Source organism: Brienomyrus brachyistius, chromosome 8 (genome assembly GCF_023856365.1).
Source record: "Brienomyrus brachyistius isolate T26 chromosome 8, BBRACH_0.4, whole genome shotgun sequence".
NCBI lineage: Eukaryota > Metazoa > Chordata > Actinopteri > Osteoglossiformes > Mormyridae > Brienomyrus > Brienomyrus brachyistius.
In genome coordinates, this window is record NC_064540.1 from 22125470 (window position 1) to 22143800 (window position 18331).

Sequence of the window (18331 nt, forward strand, 5' to 3'; positions counted from 1 at the left end):
ATTGCAAGTTGTAGTAGCAACTGCTGATTTTATTCATTCACAATAGTGGCTGTCAGTTCCAAAGCATGACTTACGATTCGAATCGATTGCCTCAATTCCACCGCGCCAATTGTGCACCTGAAGCGCCCCCTAGCGGAAATAGTCCTGTCGGTGCACATTAGTTTCTGTTAAAAGATCAATTGCTGATTAGTTTTGAGGTCGGTGGAAATGTGCCTCCTTTTCTTCGGTGAATGTCAAAATTTTGCAAAAGGACGCATATGCGAAACTAAATGCGAGTCTAATTTTTTAAGTCTTAAGTGTATATAAAGCGAATCGTTCTTTTTTAAAAGATAGATTGAATCATGAAAAACGTAAAAATTGAAAAATGGGGAAAAGACTAATGAAAACCACTTTCCAAATGTGCCGCACGGGCATAGGAAGCTTTTGTGGGGGGATTTCCCAAAATTTTTAACAGTTAAAGCTACACCCGAAACACAATAGTAGTAGGCCTATTAGTCATAAAACTTTAACATACAATAACTACAATTTTTCCAGGGGCATTTTCAATATACAATGACGAGCATCGTTGCCAGTTTTCCCCCTCAAAAACAGAATGGTGAAGCACACTTCCGTTTCTTACTGAGAGGATTTATTAAAACACATTAAACAAATACACTGAATACAAAGTTACCCCTCGTTGCTTTCTTTCAGATACCTCCCTCTACACCATAATACTGTCTGATCGTCAAAACGGCTTTTGTCCTTTTATATAACAACCCCCTCCCCCACCGCCACCCCCAACAAAGTTTTCCCCCTTCGTACAAAACATTTCACATGCTTCGCATACATTTCTACAAAGTTAACCAGCGCGGTAGCTTTTGAAGCCTTCCTTATTAACATGTATACTGTATATATACTTGTATTTATATTTTATTTATAGTAATTATACTGAAGCCTTTTTCTCATATATTCAATACATTCTTGGTTGACTTCAGTTTGATTGCATTTGATTCTTTCACCGTATTCATGTAGATCCTTCTCTCTGGCACGGAGAGAAAAAGAGGGGGAAAATGAACATCGCAGGTTAAATGAGCTAAACCCATTTTTAAAGAAGCACGCAGTGTTACCGAGGCTGCTTTGCTTCGTCTCGGTCTCTGTAACCGTGAAATGCGAGCCGTCCCGATGCAGCGGCCTCTTACTCAACAAGAAGAGAGACGACATTAAAAATCAAATAAATTAAAATGACCACTGTGCGAGTTGGCGCAGCAAGAGACGGCGCTACCTTTCGGGAACTCCGTCTTAACCAATCGACCCACCCACCCACAATTAATTCACAGCAGCCCCCGTGGGAATAATCCGCTACCGGGAGGTCCTGTGGAAACAAAAACGGCAGACACAGGTACCAAAAGACAGTATTAACACCACTTTCATTCATTATCTGAACTTTTTCTTATAGCCACAAATAACAACAATAATAAAAACAATAGGGTTCCAGCACCTAAGACCGCTTGGACCAATAATCATAATAATAATAATAATAACAATAATGCCTTCAAAACCTCTTCGAAAAAAAGAGTAGTTATGGAATCTCATTCGAAGCTTGCAACATGATATTAAATACAGTCGTAAAATGTGAGTATGATCAAGTACCATTCCAGACAATAATTAAAAAAACATAGCTTCATTCTGGATCACCTATCCAGACATAAAGCGTAAGTGATACTGAGCCTGTTAATTCACACGTGTTTCTTCAGCTTGATGAATACTTCAGTTCAAGGTTTAAATATTTGGGGACAAAAAGAAAAATCCAATTAAATTCACATACATCTAATGATAAATAGAAGACACAGGGCCGACGAAAAAGAGGAGATGAAGACAGATCAAACACAAGAGCTTAACAGAGAACGATCACGCTGGTTATAACAGAGAAAAACAGACAAATGAGTTTAACAAACGTTTAACCGAAAAGAATATGCACACAGGTTTAACAGAAAACATACAGGCAAGGTTAACAATGACAAGCTTAACGGATCATACACAGATTTAAAATCAGGTTTATCGAAGACAGATTCAGCAGCTACACACAGACTGGCAAAGAGAACCACACAGAGGATTAAAACAGATGACAAGCTGATTCCTGTTTAGTGGTACTGAACACTTTGTCAAAAAAATTGACTCTGGGAAAGCTGTCGATTAAGGACTAACAAGAAAACTTTGATCCCAGAGATAATCTGATGGGTCTTTCACTACGATACTGTCGCTCAGATAAATGGGTAGGGGGCCCGAAAGATAGCACAGTGTATAACACAAACAACCCTAACCCTCCATAGTGCATTGGCTGGTCCGACCCCCCCAAGATTAGAGTCAGGGGGGAAGTTGTGGGAACAGTTTAGACATTCAAGCACAGGAAAAAAAATAGTCTGTGTACCAAAAACCCGACCACATATCCTACTAACAAACGCTGTGCGTTCCAGAACATCGCAGAATATCTTCAACTCCGAACCCAGTGTGATGACGCCTCGCTTAACTCTCTGCGTCTGCTACGCACGTCAGGCACACGGTAACATCATGCACTCAAAATATATATATACAGATTACTCTCTTCTCCCTTTCAATTTTATACCTTCCTGCCACAATGTAATTAAAATGCAAAAAAGTACTCATTAATGACATGGTGAGTGAGGGCAGTGCTTTGCACAGTCCCTTTGCAGCTGCAGCCACCCCGAAACCCACGATGGAGGATCTATGCACATGAGGAGGGGGACGGGGGGGAGGGGGGTTGCGCAGGGTCAGAAAGACAGAACGTTCTCATGAGATGGATGAGGGGTCTGTGAGGGGGCAAGTTCCAGTGACGGTGCGGAGATCTGTCTGGTTGTCAAGAGTTTCGGGTCAGGTGGCAGCAAAATGAAAGGTTTTTCTGAAGATGGAGCACCTGCTACGATGAGGCATTGAGTCCATTGGCTTCCTGTCATCCCTTCTTAGCATCTTGAAGCGAAGAAGAGAAAAATAAAACACAAACACATAAGCTGCTTCCTCGGGGAAGATACTCCTCTGTCCAGGCCCTCCAGGCCCCGCCTCCCTCCAGGCCCCGCCTCCCTCCAGGCCCCGCCTCCCAAAAACAGAATCTGGAAAATAAAGTTAAGGAGCATAAGAAGAAGCATGTGCCATGGCAGAGTGACGCTGAGGAGGACCCCAAAGAGGCCGGTGCTGGTTGGTGTTGTTCGGCCCCTGTGCAGTTGGGTCAGTCCTCAATGCAGATGACATCACTGGCCTTCCCCATCTTCAGGTCAGGGGTCACCACGTCCCTCAGACTGTCGCCTGGCTTCTTGTCTAGCTGGCTGGGAGGAGGGGGGCCGTTGGTCGACACTGGGTAGGAGAAAAAAATATATAATGAGCGGCCAGACACTAAATATACTATAGGCTCAGAGAACGTGTTTGATCTTCTGCCTGTTCTTTGGGAACTTCATCACCAATACCCTTGAATATCATCAGTGGAGATGCAAACTGTATTTCTGGGTCAGCTCCATGGGGGGAGGGGCAAAACAACCTGCCTGGGGGCAAAGGCCGGTCACTCATTACACCGTAATGATCTTGTGAGCACATCTTAGAAATCTAACTGATATGCAAGCAGTATGAAGGTTTCTCCAAGCAGCTGGCAGCTGGTGAACAACAGCAAATACTACTGGACCTCAATCCGTTATAAAATAAACACAACAATTCACCACCAACGACTCTTACCGCTGACATAGGGTCCTAGGGGCATTTGGCTGTAGTTGACCATAGCGCCCCCTCCTGGGCCACGGAGACCACTGGCAAAGCCAGTGCTGTACATCTGCGCACAGCTGAAGGAGCCCTGGGGAAAAGGCTGGGGACAGGAGACAGCTGTGAGATGTCACACCCACACAGAATCCTGAAGTACCTTAGAGCACCTCTGTCCTTAGACCGGAGGTCAGTCCCTTCAGTCCCGCAGAAGGTCATCGTCTACCTTTAATTAGCATCAGCTACACTAGTCAGATGACCTAACTGCAGTTGTGCGAAGCTGGGGATTCTGACCCCAAGAGGAATAGTTTAAATTAGCTATTGCCACAGGTTAATAAGCAAAGACATAATTAACCCATTAAGAAAAACGACACTCGACTGAAGAGTCGTTCCCAGCCATAACTCCTCCACACAAGTAGGGGGCACTGTGAGTGGCCGGACCTGCTGGGGCGGTGGCTCATTGCCGCGGCTGGTGAGGCGGCTGAGGATGCTCCTCTCAGACATCTGCAGGCGTGCGGAGACGGGCGGGATGCGCGACAGCATGGAGGGCAGCCGCGTCACATCTGCCTTCATGTCGCTCAACAGCTCCTCCAGCTGGTTCAGCACTGCAATTGCGGCAGAGTGAAAATGGGTAGCGTTAGCAGCGCAAGCGCAGCAGGCAGCCGGCAGACAGAGCACGGGAATCGCTCCCACCTTTGTGAAGCACGGCGTTGGCCGGCTTGTTTCCCGCCAGCGACTCCTTGCTCAGGTGCTGGTGCGACTCGGCCAGGCACTCGACCTCGGTGAAGCGCGTGTTCAGCGCCATGGCCGGGTGCACGGGGTCCTGTGTCATGTTCAGGTAGGCTGCTCGCCGCAGCTGCTCCTCGATCACCAGCGCCTGCTCCAGAAGCTGGGGGTTGGCAGTGTTAGCCATTTAATCACTTTTAAGAAAATTCATACATTTACCCAACTGGAAATTACTTTTACTGCAGCTATTTAGAAGAACCTCTCAAAGCTGCAGTAGAAGGAATCTTGTGGCCTAATAATGCCCCTCCCAGAATGTAAATCTATAAGATACGTATTTTATATGTAGCACCCACCCACCTTGAACCGACGTGCCAGGAACTTGTTTTTCATTTCCAAGTAGTTGCCCTTGTGCATCTCGGTCTTGAAGGGCTCATTGAGGATGGCGTAGCGAGGGTCATTCTGGATGTCCTGCCAGCGGGCATAGCCATGTCTGAGGGTGGCCTTGGTCAAGGACAAGCAGATGGGGTACCGACGCGACATGCGCTGGCCACACCATCGTTTGAATCACAGAAGGTCCACTGAGTTGAAAACGGAAGACTTTTATTGCAGTGGTGCGGCAATAAAAATAAATAAATCAGCCTGTATCTTCATTTCATCAGCCAAGCTGACTAGAAGCCTGTCTCCTAAGGTTTGGACAGGTGAAGCGGGCACCAGCCCAGCATGCCCCGCCCTGGCCAGCTGCAGCGCAGGAAGGATACGTGACAATGCCAGCCAACAGCCAGTAGTCGTGCCGGCGGTGCCAGATATCATACATCTTGCCCGAGGTCATGGCAGCCCGCTCCTCATTCTGCCACAATGTGTGAAGCTCTGGAAAAAATCAGTAAGTTCAAAAGACACACACGCCATGGCAGCGAATCACATGTTAAGCAGGAAGGCCACACCCCGATACACAAAGGACACACCCACACACGCAAAGGACACACCCACACATGCAAAGGACACACCCACATGTACCTAACTAGACACACCTTTATTGAGGATTAGGGGTCAAATGAAGGTTATTCTTAAATATTTAATGACAAGCTTTTAATGTTCTAGCTTTATCAGAAACATCTTTAAAAGAATTAGAGAGGAAAGAAATTAATTTAAAACCATTGGGAACCAGTAACGTTATGCATAAAAAGTGAGACAACACCAGGTTAGAGGCTAAGAGGAGGAATACCCTCGGAGTAGGAAAATATGCCTTAGGTACTTTGGAGGAATTATGTGGAATTATGCGCACTATTACCTCCTGATAATCCCGGAAGATTGGGTGGGAATGAATCAGTTACCCCAGAGGAACATTTGGCACACATGGCCTCCCCGCCCCTGACCTGTGAACCCCCCATCTGCGATGTTGAACATGAATTTGTTCTTGTAGCAGCTCCTGTCTTCCCTCCTGCCGTCGTCCATCTCATCACGGACCTCCTTCTCCCCGTTCACCTGGCCCTCGGCTGCATCCTCAGTCTTTGCTTCTGCCCTGGGTGCTATAGGGGCAGCACAGGCTCAAAATGGTCTGACACCAGCATCACCAGCCCAGGACCCATTGTAGACGAGTCCTACAAATGCCTGCTGCTATTTTTCAGTTAAATCAAATAAAAAATGTAACTAGCAAATCCAGTAAGAAATCAATTCATATATCTATCGTCAAAAAAATCATTTCTAGTCGCTGGGACTTAGAAACCCATTCATTCATTCATTTAACTAAAAAATTTATATGATGTAGTTCACACCAATGTCCTATAGGGGTCAGTGATTTGGCAAACGCATACGTTACACTCCTGACCTGGTTTGCATTCTTTCTCCTCGGACCGCACAGTGGGCGGCTCGCTGTCTCCCTTCTCAGATGGCCTCTCTGCCTCTCGGGATGGCTCCCCTGGTGATGACAGCACAAGCATGGACTGTAAGGCCCTCACCAAAAAATGGGAATCGTGCCTAGCCAGCTTGGCAGTAATGGTGCCCATTCACGGGGACGGAAAACAGAAAAAGCATCATTTGTTCATGCTGAGAGAATTCAAAGCAACAGCTTTGGTTTCATTTTACATCAGAATAAATATAGCTCATTAGAGGTCTGTGTCAGGAAGGTTGTGGGTTCAAATCCCATAGCCAGTGGAGTAATCCAATCACTGTTGGGTCCTTGAGCAAGGTGCTTAACCCCAACTGCTCCAGGGATACTAGCTCACCCTGCCCTCTCTAACCCCAATCTTTCCTTGGATGGAAAGTTTAGCTTCAGAAACTACAAATCCAGACCAAGATTTTGTTTCAATCTACTAGTTCAGTATAAAGGGTCACATTGACAGAGGACTCAATTGATTGTTTAAGACAAAAATCTTGGTCCGGATCTGAATTTTCTGTACCTGAGATTTCCACCTCTCCTCGCTTGTACATCGCTTTGGACAAAAGCATTGACTAAGTAATATATGTTACATTTTTTACTGTAACACGGGGCACAAGTGTGTAACAGTAGACCCCTCTTGGGACTTAAATCTGCTATTTATTTGTCCCAGATCAAACTCCTTAATAGTTACGCTTTACCGTCACCTTGGTTCTGAAGTGCTATGCATGCAAGATCAATTAATCATGTGACCCCTTCAACCCCAAACTGGCCACCCTTTAGTTTTCCTCTGCATGCCTGTTTTGCTTTGATTGGAGGGCGACTCTGTCTGCTTCGAGGCTGACTGTGCCTGATTGGAGGAGGTCTCCATGTGACTGGAGGAAGGCTGGCTCTGATTCGTAGAAGACTCAGGCTTCGGGGGTGAGTCTGCCTTTGAGTTCTCATCAGGCTGTCTCTCCTCAGACGCTTTGACTCTGGGCTCCTCACTGTCAGTGGGCTTGTCAGGCCTGGGCGACGACTCCAAGCAGAGGAGGGTCTACGGAAAACAAATATCACAAAGTTGTAAAGGAGGAAGAGAATGAGAAAGAGATTGATGCAGATGGATGGACAAAAAGAGACTGAATCAACAACCAAGAAGGAGAAAAAAAAGAGGTAGAAGTAGAACTAAATGGGGACAAAAAGGAAGGAGAAAGGACTGAAATAAGATTGATGGAGGCGGAATATCACAACTTCTGGAAAAAGTAATTATTAATTCAAACATCGCAAGTTCATGTAATTGTAATTATTACAAGTTTCACAATTTCATTAAGTCAGTTTGTTCCACATTACAACACCTACACAGTGCGATCCCCATATCTGTGAAAAAAGTTTAAAAATGTCAGATATAATTCATAAATTTCAAACCATGCGGCAAACAAGTACAGGCTGTAAGCCGGTGAGTACAGGCTGTAAGCCGGTGAGTATGCACAACAGGCTAAGATTAAATTAAACAAATAAGTTTTTCTCATTACATGTTTTTCACTGCAAAATGTGTAGGAGCCTATGGCATCCCTCCTGTATTATTCCATCGCTCCCTCATCATTTGATACATATTTTTTCATTGACATATTGTGTCTTGAGAATTAAGCTAAAACATTAGAATCTCTTTCATTTGGCAGAGTACAGTGCTGTGTAATAATGCACAATGTACTTTATTATTACTGTATTTAATGTTGGTAATGTCTTGAGGGAAATCACATTATATATGGAGTTTGCAGATGGTTTGCTGTCATCCTCGGCTATCTGGGATAGGGACGTATCAGCCGCGGGTACGAGGGGCTCCTACATGCAAGTGTGTCAAGACAGAAATCTATTTGGGTACAGAATTGTTAGCCCTTAGTTTGAAAACTAAACTGGAAGATACCAAACACAGATTTGGGTATGGCGAAGTTCTTACCTTGTTTTCAGACTCGGGCGCTTTCTTGCCATCCAGCTCCACCATTTCCTTCTCTTCAGAGGGTCCAGAGAGAGACTCTGCCTTCTCTGGGTGGCAGCAGGCAAACGGTGAACAGCACAGAACCAGCAACCTGAATCAGGACCTGCCTTGCGGTACAGGTCAGGCGCGTCCATCTCACCTGGGGGCACGGGGGTGCCGGGCTGTGTGGCCGCCGGACTGGCCGGAACGGGCGTGTTGGGGTCCGAGGACAGGCTCTCCGTCAGCTTCTTCAGCTCCACCCCCTCGGGGATCAGATCCGGCGTGCTGTATTTGCCGTTGACGTGCTCGAATTCCTGCACCTGTGGGTCCGCAATGAAAGCGCCGCGTCTCAGAATTCTGACGGTAATAAGAACATTATGCTTCACGTGATATTTAATTTCCAGCACAGTATAATAATAGCACATAATAAGAAATGGACAGATACAAAGAGGCTCCGTCATCCATTTAAGTGGGGGAGGGAAGGCTTGTATAGTGCATAACCTTCTTCCGGACCAGCGACATGACCCCAATCCTGGTGAGGACGTGCTGTCGGGACAGACCCTCCCGCGGGACGCCGTCGGCGAAGGTCTCCGCCCCGTCGGCTCCAGGTTCACACAGGTGTCTCATGAATAGGGACACGTAGGCCCTGGGAAACCAGAAAATGCCGCTAACTGATGCCAGCAGGGGGAGCCGTTTCCCTCCCACAAAAAACAGTGAAGCCCTAGTAAAATAATCAACAATGCACAAGGATACATTTTACTCTCTTTAGACATCTGGTGTAAATAAAAACTGAAATGTGTCCTGGCAAAAAAAAGAAAAAAAAAGAAGGTGATTATTTTCATTCATGGTTTCTATACTCAGGGTGACATTATAGACAGGAGCCAGATTAGCGTGAAATGTTCCTTGACGCAGCAGCTGTGTGTGACAGTAAACAAAATGAGGGCCCCCCTGTGCGACAGTGTGACAGCCACGCCTGGGGGCATCGTGGGGGTACCGGAACTCCTTCTCGCTTTTGCCCCTCAGGTCCCGGACCAGCCAATGGGAGTTGAAGGCGTCCTGGGGGGGCATGCCCCAGCGCATAATGGCATTCAGGAAGGCCTTTCTCTGTCGGGCATTGAAGCCCAGCACCTGGGGGGGGGTCACATGATACTTACTGCTAACATGCAAGCTTTTGTAATTACCTAACATGAATAAGGGAATGCCAGAACTTTCCGTATGTTACTTCCCACTGTGTTGCAATGAGCTAATAATTAAGCACATGTCCAAACAGGATTTCGTGAAGGTGTCTCAGATTTATTCTCCTACTCAGTTGAACATGGACAGTTGCCATGATCGCGCAGAGCTACCTAAGGGGTTTCATTTTGCCAAATCACCACTAGCAATTTAACATTTCAAACAGGACGTCTTTCATCAGAGAAATGTGACGTGCGGAACATAAACGAAGAGGGCAGAGCTTCAGGGTCCTTTGCAGCATCACCAGAGGTCATGTGATTTGTTTTTGTCCCCCCCCCCCCCCACCCACCTCAATGTTGCCTCCAACTCGAGCCAGCAGGGGTGGCAAAGGTTTGTCACGGTCACTCTTCAGCTGTCTGCGAGACTGACGCCGCCCACCTGGGAAACAATGATTGGTTTAACAGGACCAAAGGGCGGGGTTTGATTTATAGAGCAAAACCAGGCAATTTACAAAAGATAGATCCTGATGGAAGTTAAAAAGCCTGCTTGAAGAAGAAGACAAAGAAAGAACTAGAAACAGCTCAAAAAGCAGCAAATTGTGAATGGCGTCTTAAATAATGTCGATCCTTAAAGTCTTGGGGGAGGGCTCTGTCTAAGTTCCTCTGTATTTCATTGGTTCATTGGTTGTCAAGGAAACAGCTGGTTGATTGAAGAAAGCCAGGGGTTACATTCAAAAGATAATTTTTTGGTCGAAATGACAATAAGTTACATAAATGACAGGGTTGCTAAGCATTCGTGACATAAGAGTTTATGAGTTTTGATTGCTTCTTCTTTCCACATTGGTGTATATATTGACTTGTTTTCAGAAGCTTTTGCATTTGTAGAAGAACACCAAAGGTGACATTTAGTCAGCTATGTTTACTTTCTCCCTTAATTTGATTTTAATGGTAGAAATGTCTCTTTGTGGTACAAGTGCTTAAGCTAGTTAATACTAGAGGTGGAAAGTTCAGGTTCAGAAAGTACAAATCCAGACCAAGGTTTTTCTTTCAACCAACCACTTGAGAACCCTATGACTGTGAATCTTTATACTCAACTGGTTGGTTGAAACAAAACCTTTGTCTGGATTTGTACTTTCCAGACCTGAACTTTCCACCTCTGGTTAATACTCCATCACAATGCAAGTGTTTTCGAAAGTAGACAGAACCCGACTAATCCAAAGCATGCAAAGTGCGTCGAAAGCATCATCTACTTACCTTCCGGACGTTCCTCGAAATCCTCATCCTCGTCCTCGGACCCCACCGAGTATTCAGACTGGTTGTCTGAAAGATCATCCTGCCATTCTGAGCCACGGATCAGTGAGAAACAACAGCACATTGACCACAGAGGGAATAAACACGCCAGACAGCACCGCTTCTTCACGGTAACCACGGTGATCATTCTGGGGACACTGAGGACCACTGGCGGTTCACTATGACTGTTAAGTTACACTGACCACTCCCTTGAGTCTGGCCTCATTGATTGCTTCCTCCTTACTGCAGCCATCACTGCAACCATCCCGTCTGTTAGGTATTACTACATATACACAAGTGGCCAAAACTGTAGAAACACTTCCGATTTTGAGTTTGCAGAACTGTATTGCAGATACTCCAGTTACTTATTTAATCATCCAGTGTATGATATTTGTAACATTCTTTGATTGCTTATAAACATCACCAAAAATGATAGGTTTTTCCACAATTTTGGCCACTAGTGTTGAAGAAGATCATTAGAATTCTACAGTTGTACTGCATATAATATAATGGCAAATGAACACTCTGTGGTTGTACTGAGGTTGGATTAAGGTTCTGAAAGCAGAACACTATGGTCATACCACAGATTATCATTAGCACCGTATGATAACTGACAGTGTGTGTGTCCTGGAGCTTGGCTTCTCACCTTGGTCCTCCTGTGAGGTGTCGTTGTAGTTGACCTGCTTTCGAACCCGTTTGCCTTTGCCCAGGTTGCGCGCCAGATCCTCCTGCTGCTGCTCGTAATGGTGCCTCAGTAGCTTCTCCCAGTAGTCAGGGTCGACGTTTTCTTCCTGCTTGATGATCTCCCGCTGCACCTCCTCCTAGGGGCAGAACATGCAGACGCACATGAGCACTGCATGGTGAGGGGTTAGGTTGCACCAAGAATGAGTCTATGGGCCATTTGTAAGCAACCTCCACCTAGGGTTTGGTAGTAAAGAACATGGAATAACACTTTCCTGGAGGCAAAAGTAACTTAGTAACTCAGTCACTACTCAAGTACAAATCATAAACAAGTATAGTAATTGCATGAAATACATGAACCGTTATGACTGATTGATGATGATGATGAACCAACAAGGGATCAGTATGTAACTAACACTTAGTTCATGGTTAAATAATACATTAACTAAGAGTGTACTGCTACATCATTTGTGTCCCCTCAATTAAAGGGTTACCGAACGTAATAAACACTGATGTTAACTGACTGTTTTCCTAAAGCAGGCGTATGAATGATGCGTTCAAAAGCATACATCTTTGGCTTTGCTCTATGTGACATCTCTATGTTTTTTCGAGTAAAAGGTGTTGAAAATGAGAGCTCTGTGGATTTACTGTAGGCGCTAAATATCAAAGCTCTGTGGCTGCATAGTAAACAGTATAGAGTGAGGTTCTGCTCGTCTGACTTGGGTGCCGTTTTTTGCTGATGACCATGGGAGGCCCTCACCTCTCCATCCTCCTCCCGCACCACGTACTGGGCCACCTTGAAGGAGCTGAGGTACTCATTCATGTTCTGGATTTCCGTGTCTTCGGTGGCGTCCTGGCTGCGGTCCAGCAGCTTGGAAATCGCATTGTCATCGTAGTGAATCACGCTGCCTTCTTCTCCATCCTTATTGTCCCCTGCAAGCAGGAAAAGGTCCAGAGGCATCATCGGGTCAGGAATTCGGATGGATAAACGAGGGTCATGTGATCACAGAATAAGGATACAGTGTAGCCTAAGGGGAAACTCCAGTTAGAATCAGTGGGATGTTACGCAGGATGAGGATTAGATCATCATGTACCGATAGCCTCCACGTCGTCCTTGAAGAGCTCTTCAGTGCCGAACTTCAGGATGTCATCCAGCTCCTGCTTAGACATGGAGCCCGTCTTGGAGCCCAGGCCGGGCCGCACCACCAGATGGGTCAGCATCATCTTGCGTTTGGCCACCTGCGTGATGCGCTCCTCTACTGAGGCTCGTGTTACAAACCGGTAGATCATCACCTTCTTGTTCTGGCCAATCCGGTGAGCCCGGCTGAAAGCCTGACAAGGGGAGAGGGCGGCACAGTGGGTAAGGACTCCCTCAGGGAGGCAAAAGATCTCCAGTATCCATGAGGACCTTTGCAGATATTCTCAATATGCACTCATCATTAGTCTATCATCCATAAGAACTTCTCCAGTACAAGTTTGCGGAACTTAGAGCCTATAACAGGAAGCAATGAACTCAAGGCTGGATTCACACCAGTCCACTGCAGGGCATACACACAATCTCACAACACAGGCACTTTATAGATGCCAGTTCAGCCAACCAGAGGCTTTTGGACTGCAGAAGGAAAATGAAAGACCAGGAGCAAAATGGGGAGAAAATGCTGATTCTGCACACATAGGACAGGGTTAGGATTTAAACCTCCATGCCGGAGATGTGAAGCTGGAGTGAGACACCCCATCACGAAACTGCATAGTAAAAATACTACTAATAATAATATATGCCATTATGACCCATAGGTAGATACAAACAAGATAGGAATATTTCTGAGCATCATTACCACAACACACGGGACTCACCTGGATGTCGTTGTGCGGGTTCCAGTCTGAGTCGTAGATGATGACCGTGTCAGCAGAGGCCAGGTTTATTCCCAGTCCGCCGGCTCGGGTGGACAGCAGGAAACAAAACTGCTGAGCTCCGGGAGCTACGGAGAAAGGAGTAAAGGTGCATCGCTCTCCAGTGAGGTAAAGGGGGACTACAGCCATCTAACAAGCATGAGGAAAAGTTAGCCTAAACGAAATAGCTACCAGCATTTTGAATATCAAGAAAACCCATTAGTTTTAGCTAAAGTTTTAGCTTCCCTGAAACAGACTGACTGTTTTAGGGGAGTTTATGGGGGAATAAAGATGAGAAATAGCTTTCTAACGGTTCCCAGTATCCCTCTACTTGGCGTACCTCTGTGTTTTAACTCTTGCCAAAAACTATAGGTCGGATTTGTCAAAACAAATTTAAAGGAAGAATCTATTTTCTTTTAAAGAGCTCCCCCCCACGACAACACTGTACCATTGAAGCGGTCGATGGCCTCTTGGCGCAGGCCCCCGGTGATGCCCCCATCTATTCGCTCATATTTGTAGCCCTCATATTCCAGGAAGTCCTCCAGCAAGTCCAGCATCTTGGTCATCTGAGAGGGAAACGGAGGAGCAGCCAGTGTAGAACTCAGAGAGCGGGTGTTTCTCGACGCCGAGAATACAAAGACAAGACCAGTCTTACTAACTTACCTCCCAACAACAAACCTGGCGCACAATGAAAACCCACAATTCAATTTAATGCGAAAACACCCAAATTCAGGAAATTTTGTGTGCTGTTCTAAAAGAAATTCTGCGTAAATACGGCACCTCAATCCTCACCATCAAAAACAACTACGGAGATATCTTTATGAATTTAAATGATTGCAGGAGACGGGAACAGAACACAAAGGCAGGTAGGCTGACCTGGGAGAAAATGAGAACCCTGTGTCCTTCATCTTTGAGTTTCCTCAGCATCTTCTGCAGCAGAGTCAGCTTCCCTGAGGACTTCACCAGCAGGTTCCCATCATAGGAGCCATTGGGCAGAACAGGGGCTTCCTGCATCCAAACACAGATAAGTGTGGTGTCGTGCCCACACACACACACACACACACACACACACACACACACACCACTGGTGTGGCTTTCAGCATGAACCCTTCACTACACACATGCAAATCAAAAGCTTTCAATCAGACCAATTAGGGATCGGTTTCCGTGTTTGAATATCATCCCATAAAGAATAGCAATGGCTTCACGCTGACAGGATTGATTCACAAATACCCACAAGCAGATACAAACTTCTAACATGACAAACTTATATTGATTAATACAGGCGTCTGCATATGAAGGAAGGACAATTTGCATAATAAGAGAGCTTAGAGCAGGGGTCCTTGACTGCAGCTCTCGGGGTACCTGTGTACACTGGTTCTCTTTCATTTAATGAGCCATGATTGAGCTATTGATTGAATGGCTGACACAATTAAAAACGGCACCACTGCCAACACAGCTGGGGACAGACTGTAATTAGAAAATTACAGGGTGAGTTCATTTGGGCAGAAAGTAGCTTTGAGATTTGGTAACTGTAAACACAGCGTTCCTGCCAATCAAATCTTCTCTTTATTTGATCATTATCAAGTATTTGCTGTTTCCAAAAGCTATTTTAGGCTTTATTTTCATAGTGATTGTTACAATTGATTAATAGAAGCCATTGACATTATTACTATGTTTAAGATTATGTCATAAAATTGCTTTCCTCTTCACCATTACTAATTTGGTTTTTTTGTGCAGCACATATATTTGGTGAGTCAAACAGTCTCATTCTGGCATGGTGTCTCGGTTGTACTGGTCCGCGATGTGTCCCTACCACAGCGGCCACTGGGAACAGGTAGGGGTGGTTGCAGCATTTCTTCAGGTCCATCATGATGTTGAGCAGTGACACCTGGTTCCCCCCACCCTTGGAGTTCAGCGCTTCGAAATTCCGCGTCAGGATGAACTTGTAATACTTCCTGCATGGCGGGAAGGGCAGAGAGGCCAGTCAGCGGGTGGGAGGAACTTAACTAAGCAGAATGTAAGAGCCAAATGGACAAAACTGCAGGAAATGAACAGGCTGAACGTTGGAGTGAGATAAGAGCCAAATGTAACAGAATATTCCATTAAGGAATATCAAGAAAACAAACATGTACAAGGAAAAGGTTTATAATTTTAATAGGTAACTCAAATGAAATCAAGCTGCATTTGGGCCAAATCTGACACCTTAGGGTTGGATGGATGGGAAAGGGAGTAGGGGGGGAGGGGGGGACTGGACTGCATGGGACAGACATGGAAAGCGAGAAAGAGAGTCATGGCTGACTTCTGCATGGGACTGAGCTCCACTCGCACAATCAGCTCTGTCTTGGCCGGCATGTTCTTGAAGACGTCGGCCTTCAGTCTACGCAGCATGTGTGGCCCCAGTAGGTCGTGCAGCTTCTTGATTTGGTCCTCCTTGGAGATGTCGGCAAACTCCTCCAGGAAGCCCTCCAGGTTGCTGCAAATGGGGAACAGACTCTAAGATGAAGCTGCTCTTCAACAAAGGCCGATAAGCGGGTGAATAGATCCAGGTCGCGGTTAAACGGTTAAACTGGGACCGGCACGTACTTGAAGCGCTCGGGCGTGAGGAAGTTGAGCAGATGAAAGAGCTCCTCAAGGTTGTTCTGCAGAGGGGTCCCCGTAAGGAGCAGCTTGTAGTAGATCTTATAGCCATTGAGGATTCTGAAAAACTTCACACAAACCCACAAAGTAAACAGACTCATCACATACATACCCCATCAATATTTCGTCCTTGGCACACGCACCCTAAAGATACTACTGGATTCCAAATATTGTACGAACTGCTGCACTGATGTCAGAGTTAAAAAATAAATATGCCTTAAAATAGTCGCTATGACAACAAGGGTTGATTGCCTCTCCTGAACTCTAATTTGCATGTAAGCAGCATACAATTTGCATCTAATCATGTCAATGGCACAGCTTAAGAATGGCTGTTTGGGAATTTTTGCATTCTGGACTACGTTACTTTTGGGCTGAGCATTTGTATTGATTATATTCAACTCTCAAAGCAACCATCTTTGCGGGTGTAAAAAAAAACCACCCCTGGAGGTAAACCTACAATACAGCATGAATGCCAACACAGATGTAATTCGTTTACCCGATTACCTGGCTGCAAGACTATCACAGACGATATAAGCATCTAGCTTGGATGAATTACAACAGATTAGCGATTTCACACAGCCCAAAAGCTTCCCAAGCTATCCATTGTCCGACAGACAAGGCTAGACTACCTTTGACTGGTTGTTCTTCAGCCTGTGAGCCTCATCCACCACCAGGCAGGCCCAGCTGATGGAGCCTAGGACGGCTTGATCGATAGTGATGAGCTCGTAGGATGTTAGCAGCACATGGAATTTGATTGACGTGTCCTTCTGTGGTTGGGGCCGGGCATGTCAAGACCAGAAATCAAGCTTTTAAATCATACCACATTATCTCTCAGATAGCAGAGACAATACCACCAGCTTTAGCACTTTGCTGACACATGCAAAACCAGCAATCCATTGACGGGCTGCTTTTAGGGCTGACAGTTGACTTCTCTTGAAGACTTCTTATCAGTCACCAAGAACAGGAAAACGTGGTGGGAGTTATGGGCAGGAGGTGTGGCCTACCTTCATGCGAAAAACCTTGCGATTTGACTTGGAGTTGCTATCCTCGAAGGTAAACTCGTTCTCTCGAATGACGGACCGGCTTTCCTTGTCGCCAGTGTACGTCACAACGTAGAATTCCGGCGCCCACATCTCAAACTCACGCTCCCAGTTGATAATGGTAGAGAGGGGGGCACTCACCAAGAATGGCCCCTTGGAGTGTCCCTGTGGAGGGAGAACACCACCATTTATGATACATGCTTGGTATTTCTGATCTGCGTAACTCCAAGTTGTGCCATAAAAAAACTGACCACCAGGGAACTCACTTCCTTGTAGAGGGAGTAGAGAAAAACTATGGTCTGGACAGTCTTGCCCAATCCCATCTCATCAGCCAGGATGGTGTCGGTACCCTGTGCCCAGGAGAATCGCAGCCAGTTGAGGCCCTCCAGCTGATAGGGGTGTAGGGTGCCTCCAGTGGCATTGATATAAAAGGGCTGCTGGTCGAATTTGATGGTTGGCTGGGGCACAAGGGCAATATAAAGAACCTTTAAATCTGTGGTATGACTTTAGTGACTCCCACCTTCACCACACCCACTTCCTGCTTACATCCACCAATGGAGTTTCAGGGGGGCGTTCCCGTTTCCCCTCCTCCTTGGCCCGCTTCCCCTTCCTCACCACCATGGGGCGGATGTCTTCCCCAAGAATCTGCTCCCTGGAATGAAGGACAGCAGTCACCCGGCTGGAATCTCAGCTCAGCGTTTCAGTTGGCGCACCAATCCACCATAGCGGGCTTACCTGTGGTCCCAGTAGGACTGCTTGAATCGATCGTAGTCAGGGACGTCAAAATTGTCCACCTCCCAGGTACACTGGTCGTAGGGAAGGTCCCGCCACTTGATCAGGTAATGCACATCCCCCTCCTTATCAAAGCTAACAAAGAAGAAAGACAAGTCATGGTATTTATCTGGCTCTTGGGTTTTGCATGTTTATAAAATTCTCAGGAGACTGGAACACACCTTGAATAAAATAAATGGCCACAGTGAATTGGACACTGCTGACTACTGTAGCAACAAGGCCAAAAACTGGGCCAGTGGTGCAGTAAGACGCACTGGCACTGGTGAGCAGAAAGCACCTGTGGTTGACGATCCTGTGGATAATCATCCACTCAGGCTTGATACCATAGCGGTAGAAGCGCTCCTCCATGATGGCATACTGCGGGTCTTTGCTCTTGCGCTTCTCGCTGTTCAGCTCCTCATCACCGGAACCATAGTCGTAGGGTGGAGGGTCCTCCATGTCGTTCTTGCGCTGGTAGTTGCGGTACATGACTGTGTGGTACAGCTCCAACTGTGACAGAGAGAGAGAGATAGAGAGAGAGGAAGGTTCCAGTGAG

General features: G+C 46.2%; 1 protein-coding gene across 6 annotated transcripts in view; it reads right to left on the minus strand.

Annotated features, from left to right (window-relative positions):
- Window positions 1–611: 611 nt before the first annotated feature.
- chd5 (chromodomain helicase DNA binding protein 5) overlaps window positions 612–18331 on the minus strand; it is a 32365-nt gene continuing 14645 nt past the window's right edge. For 4 of the 6 annotated variants that reach the window (XM_049022895.1, XM_049022893.1, XM_049022891.1 and 1 more), the window contains 30 exons: window positions 18074–18285; window positions 17740–17871; window positions 17551–17656; window positions 17271–17462; window positions 16969–17169; window positions 16594–16731; window positions 15911–16032; window positions 15627–15800; window positions 15141–15282; window positions 14201–14332; window positions 13773–13890; window positions 13289–13413; window positions 12529–12766; window positions 12195–12367; window positions 11400–11574; window positions 10718–10804; window positions 9814–9902; window positions 9286–9419; window positions 8793–8937; window positions 8452–8611; window positions 8274–8359; window positions 7136–7373; window positions 6290–6379; window positions 5838–5990; window positions 5223–5331; window positions 4822–4954; window positions 4432–4627; window positions 4180–4343; window positions 3718–3844; window positions 612–3345 (listed from right to left, as the gene is read on the minus strand). In XM_049022895.1, coding sequence (XP_048878852.1) covers window positions 3221–3345; window positions 3718–3844; window positions 4180–4343; window positions 4432–4627; window positions 4822–4954; window positions 5223–5331; window positions 5838–5990; window positions 6290–6379; window positions 7136–7373; window positions 8274–8359; window positions 8452–8611; window positions 8793–8937; window positions 9286–9419; window positions 9814–9902; window positions 10718–10804; window positions 11400–11574; window positions 12195–12367; window positions 12529–12766; window positions 13289–13413; window positions 13773–13890; window positions 14201–14332; window positions 15141–15282; window positions 15627–15800; window positions 15911–16032; window positions 16594–16731; window positions 16969–17169; window positions 17271–17462; window positions 17551–17656; window positions 17740–17871; window positions 18074–18285 — 4416 coding nt within the window. In that variant the 3' untranslated portion in view covers window positions 612–3220. The remainder of the gene's footprint in view (window positions 3346–3717; window positions 3845–4179; window positions 4344–4431; window positions 4628–4821; window positions 4955–5222; window positions 5332–5837; window positions 5991–6289; window positions 6380–7135; window positions 7374–8273; window positions 8360–8451; window positions 8612–8792; window positions 8938–9285; window positions 9420–9813; window positions 9903–10717; window positions 10805–11399; window positions 11575–12194; window positions 12368–12528; window positions 12767–13288; window positions 13414–13772; window positions 13891–14200; window positions 14333–15140; window positions 15283–15626; window positions 15801–15910; window positions 16033–16593; window positions 16732–16968; window positions 17170–17270; window positions 17463–17550; window positions 17657–17739; window positions 17872–18073; window positions 18286–18331) is intronic. The other 2 variants (XR_007399329.1, XM_049022892.1) reach the window with 2 other exon arrangements.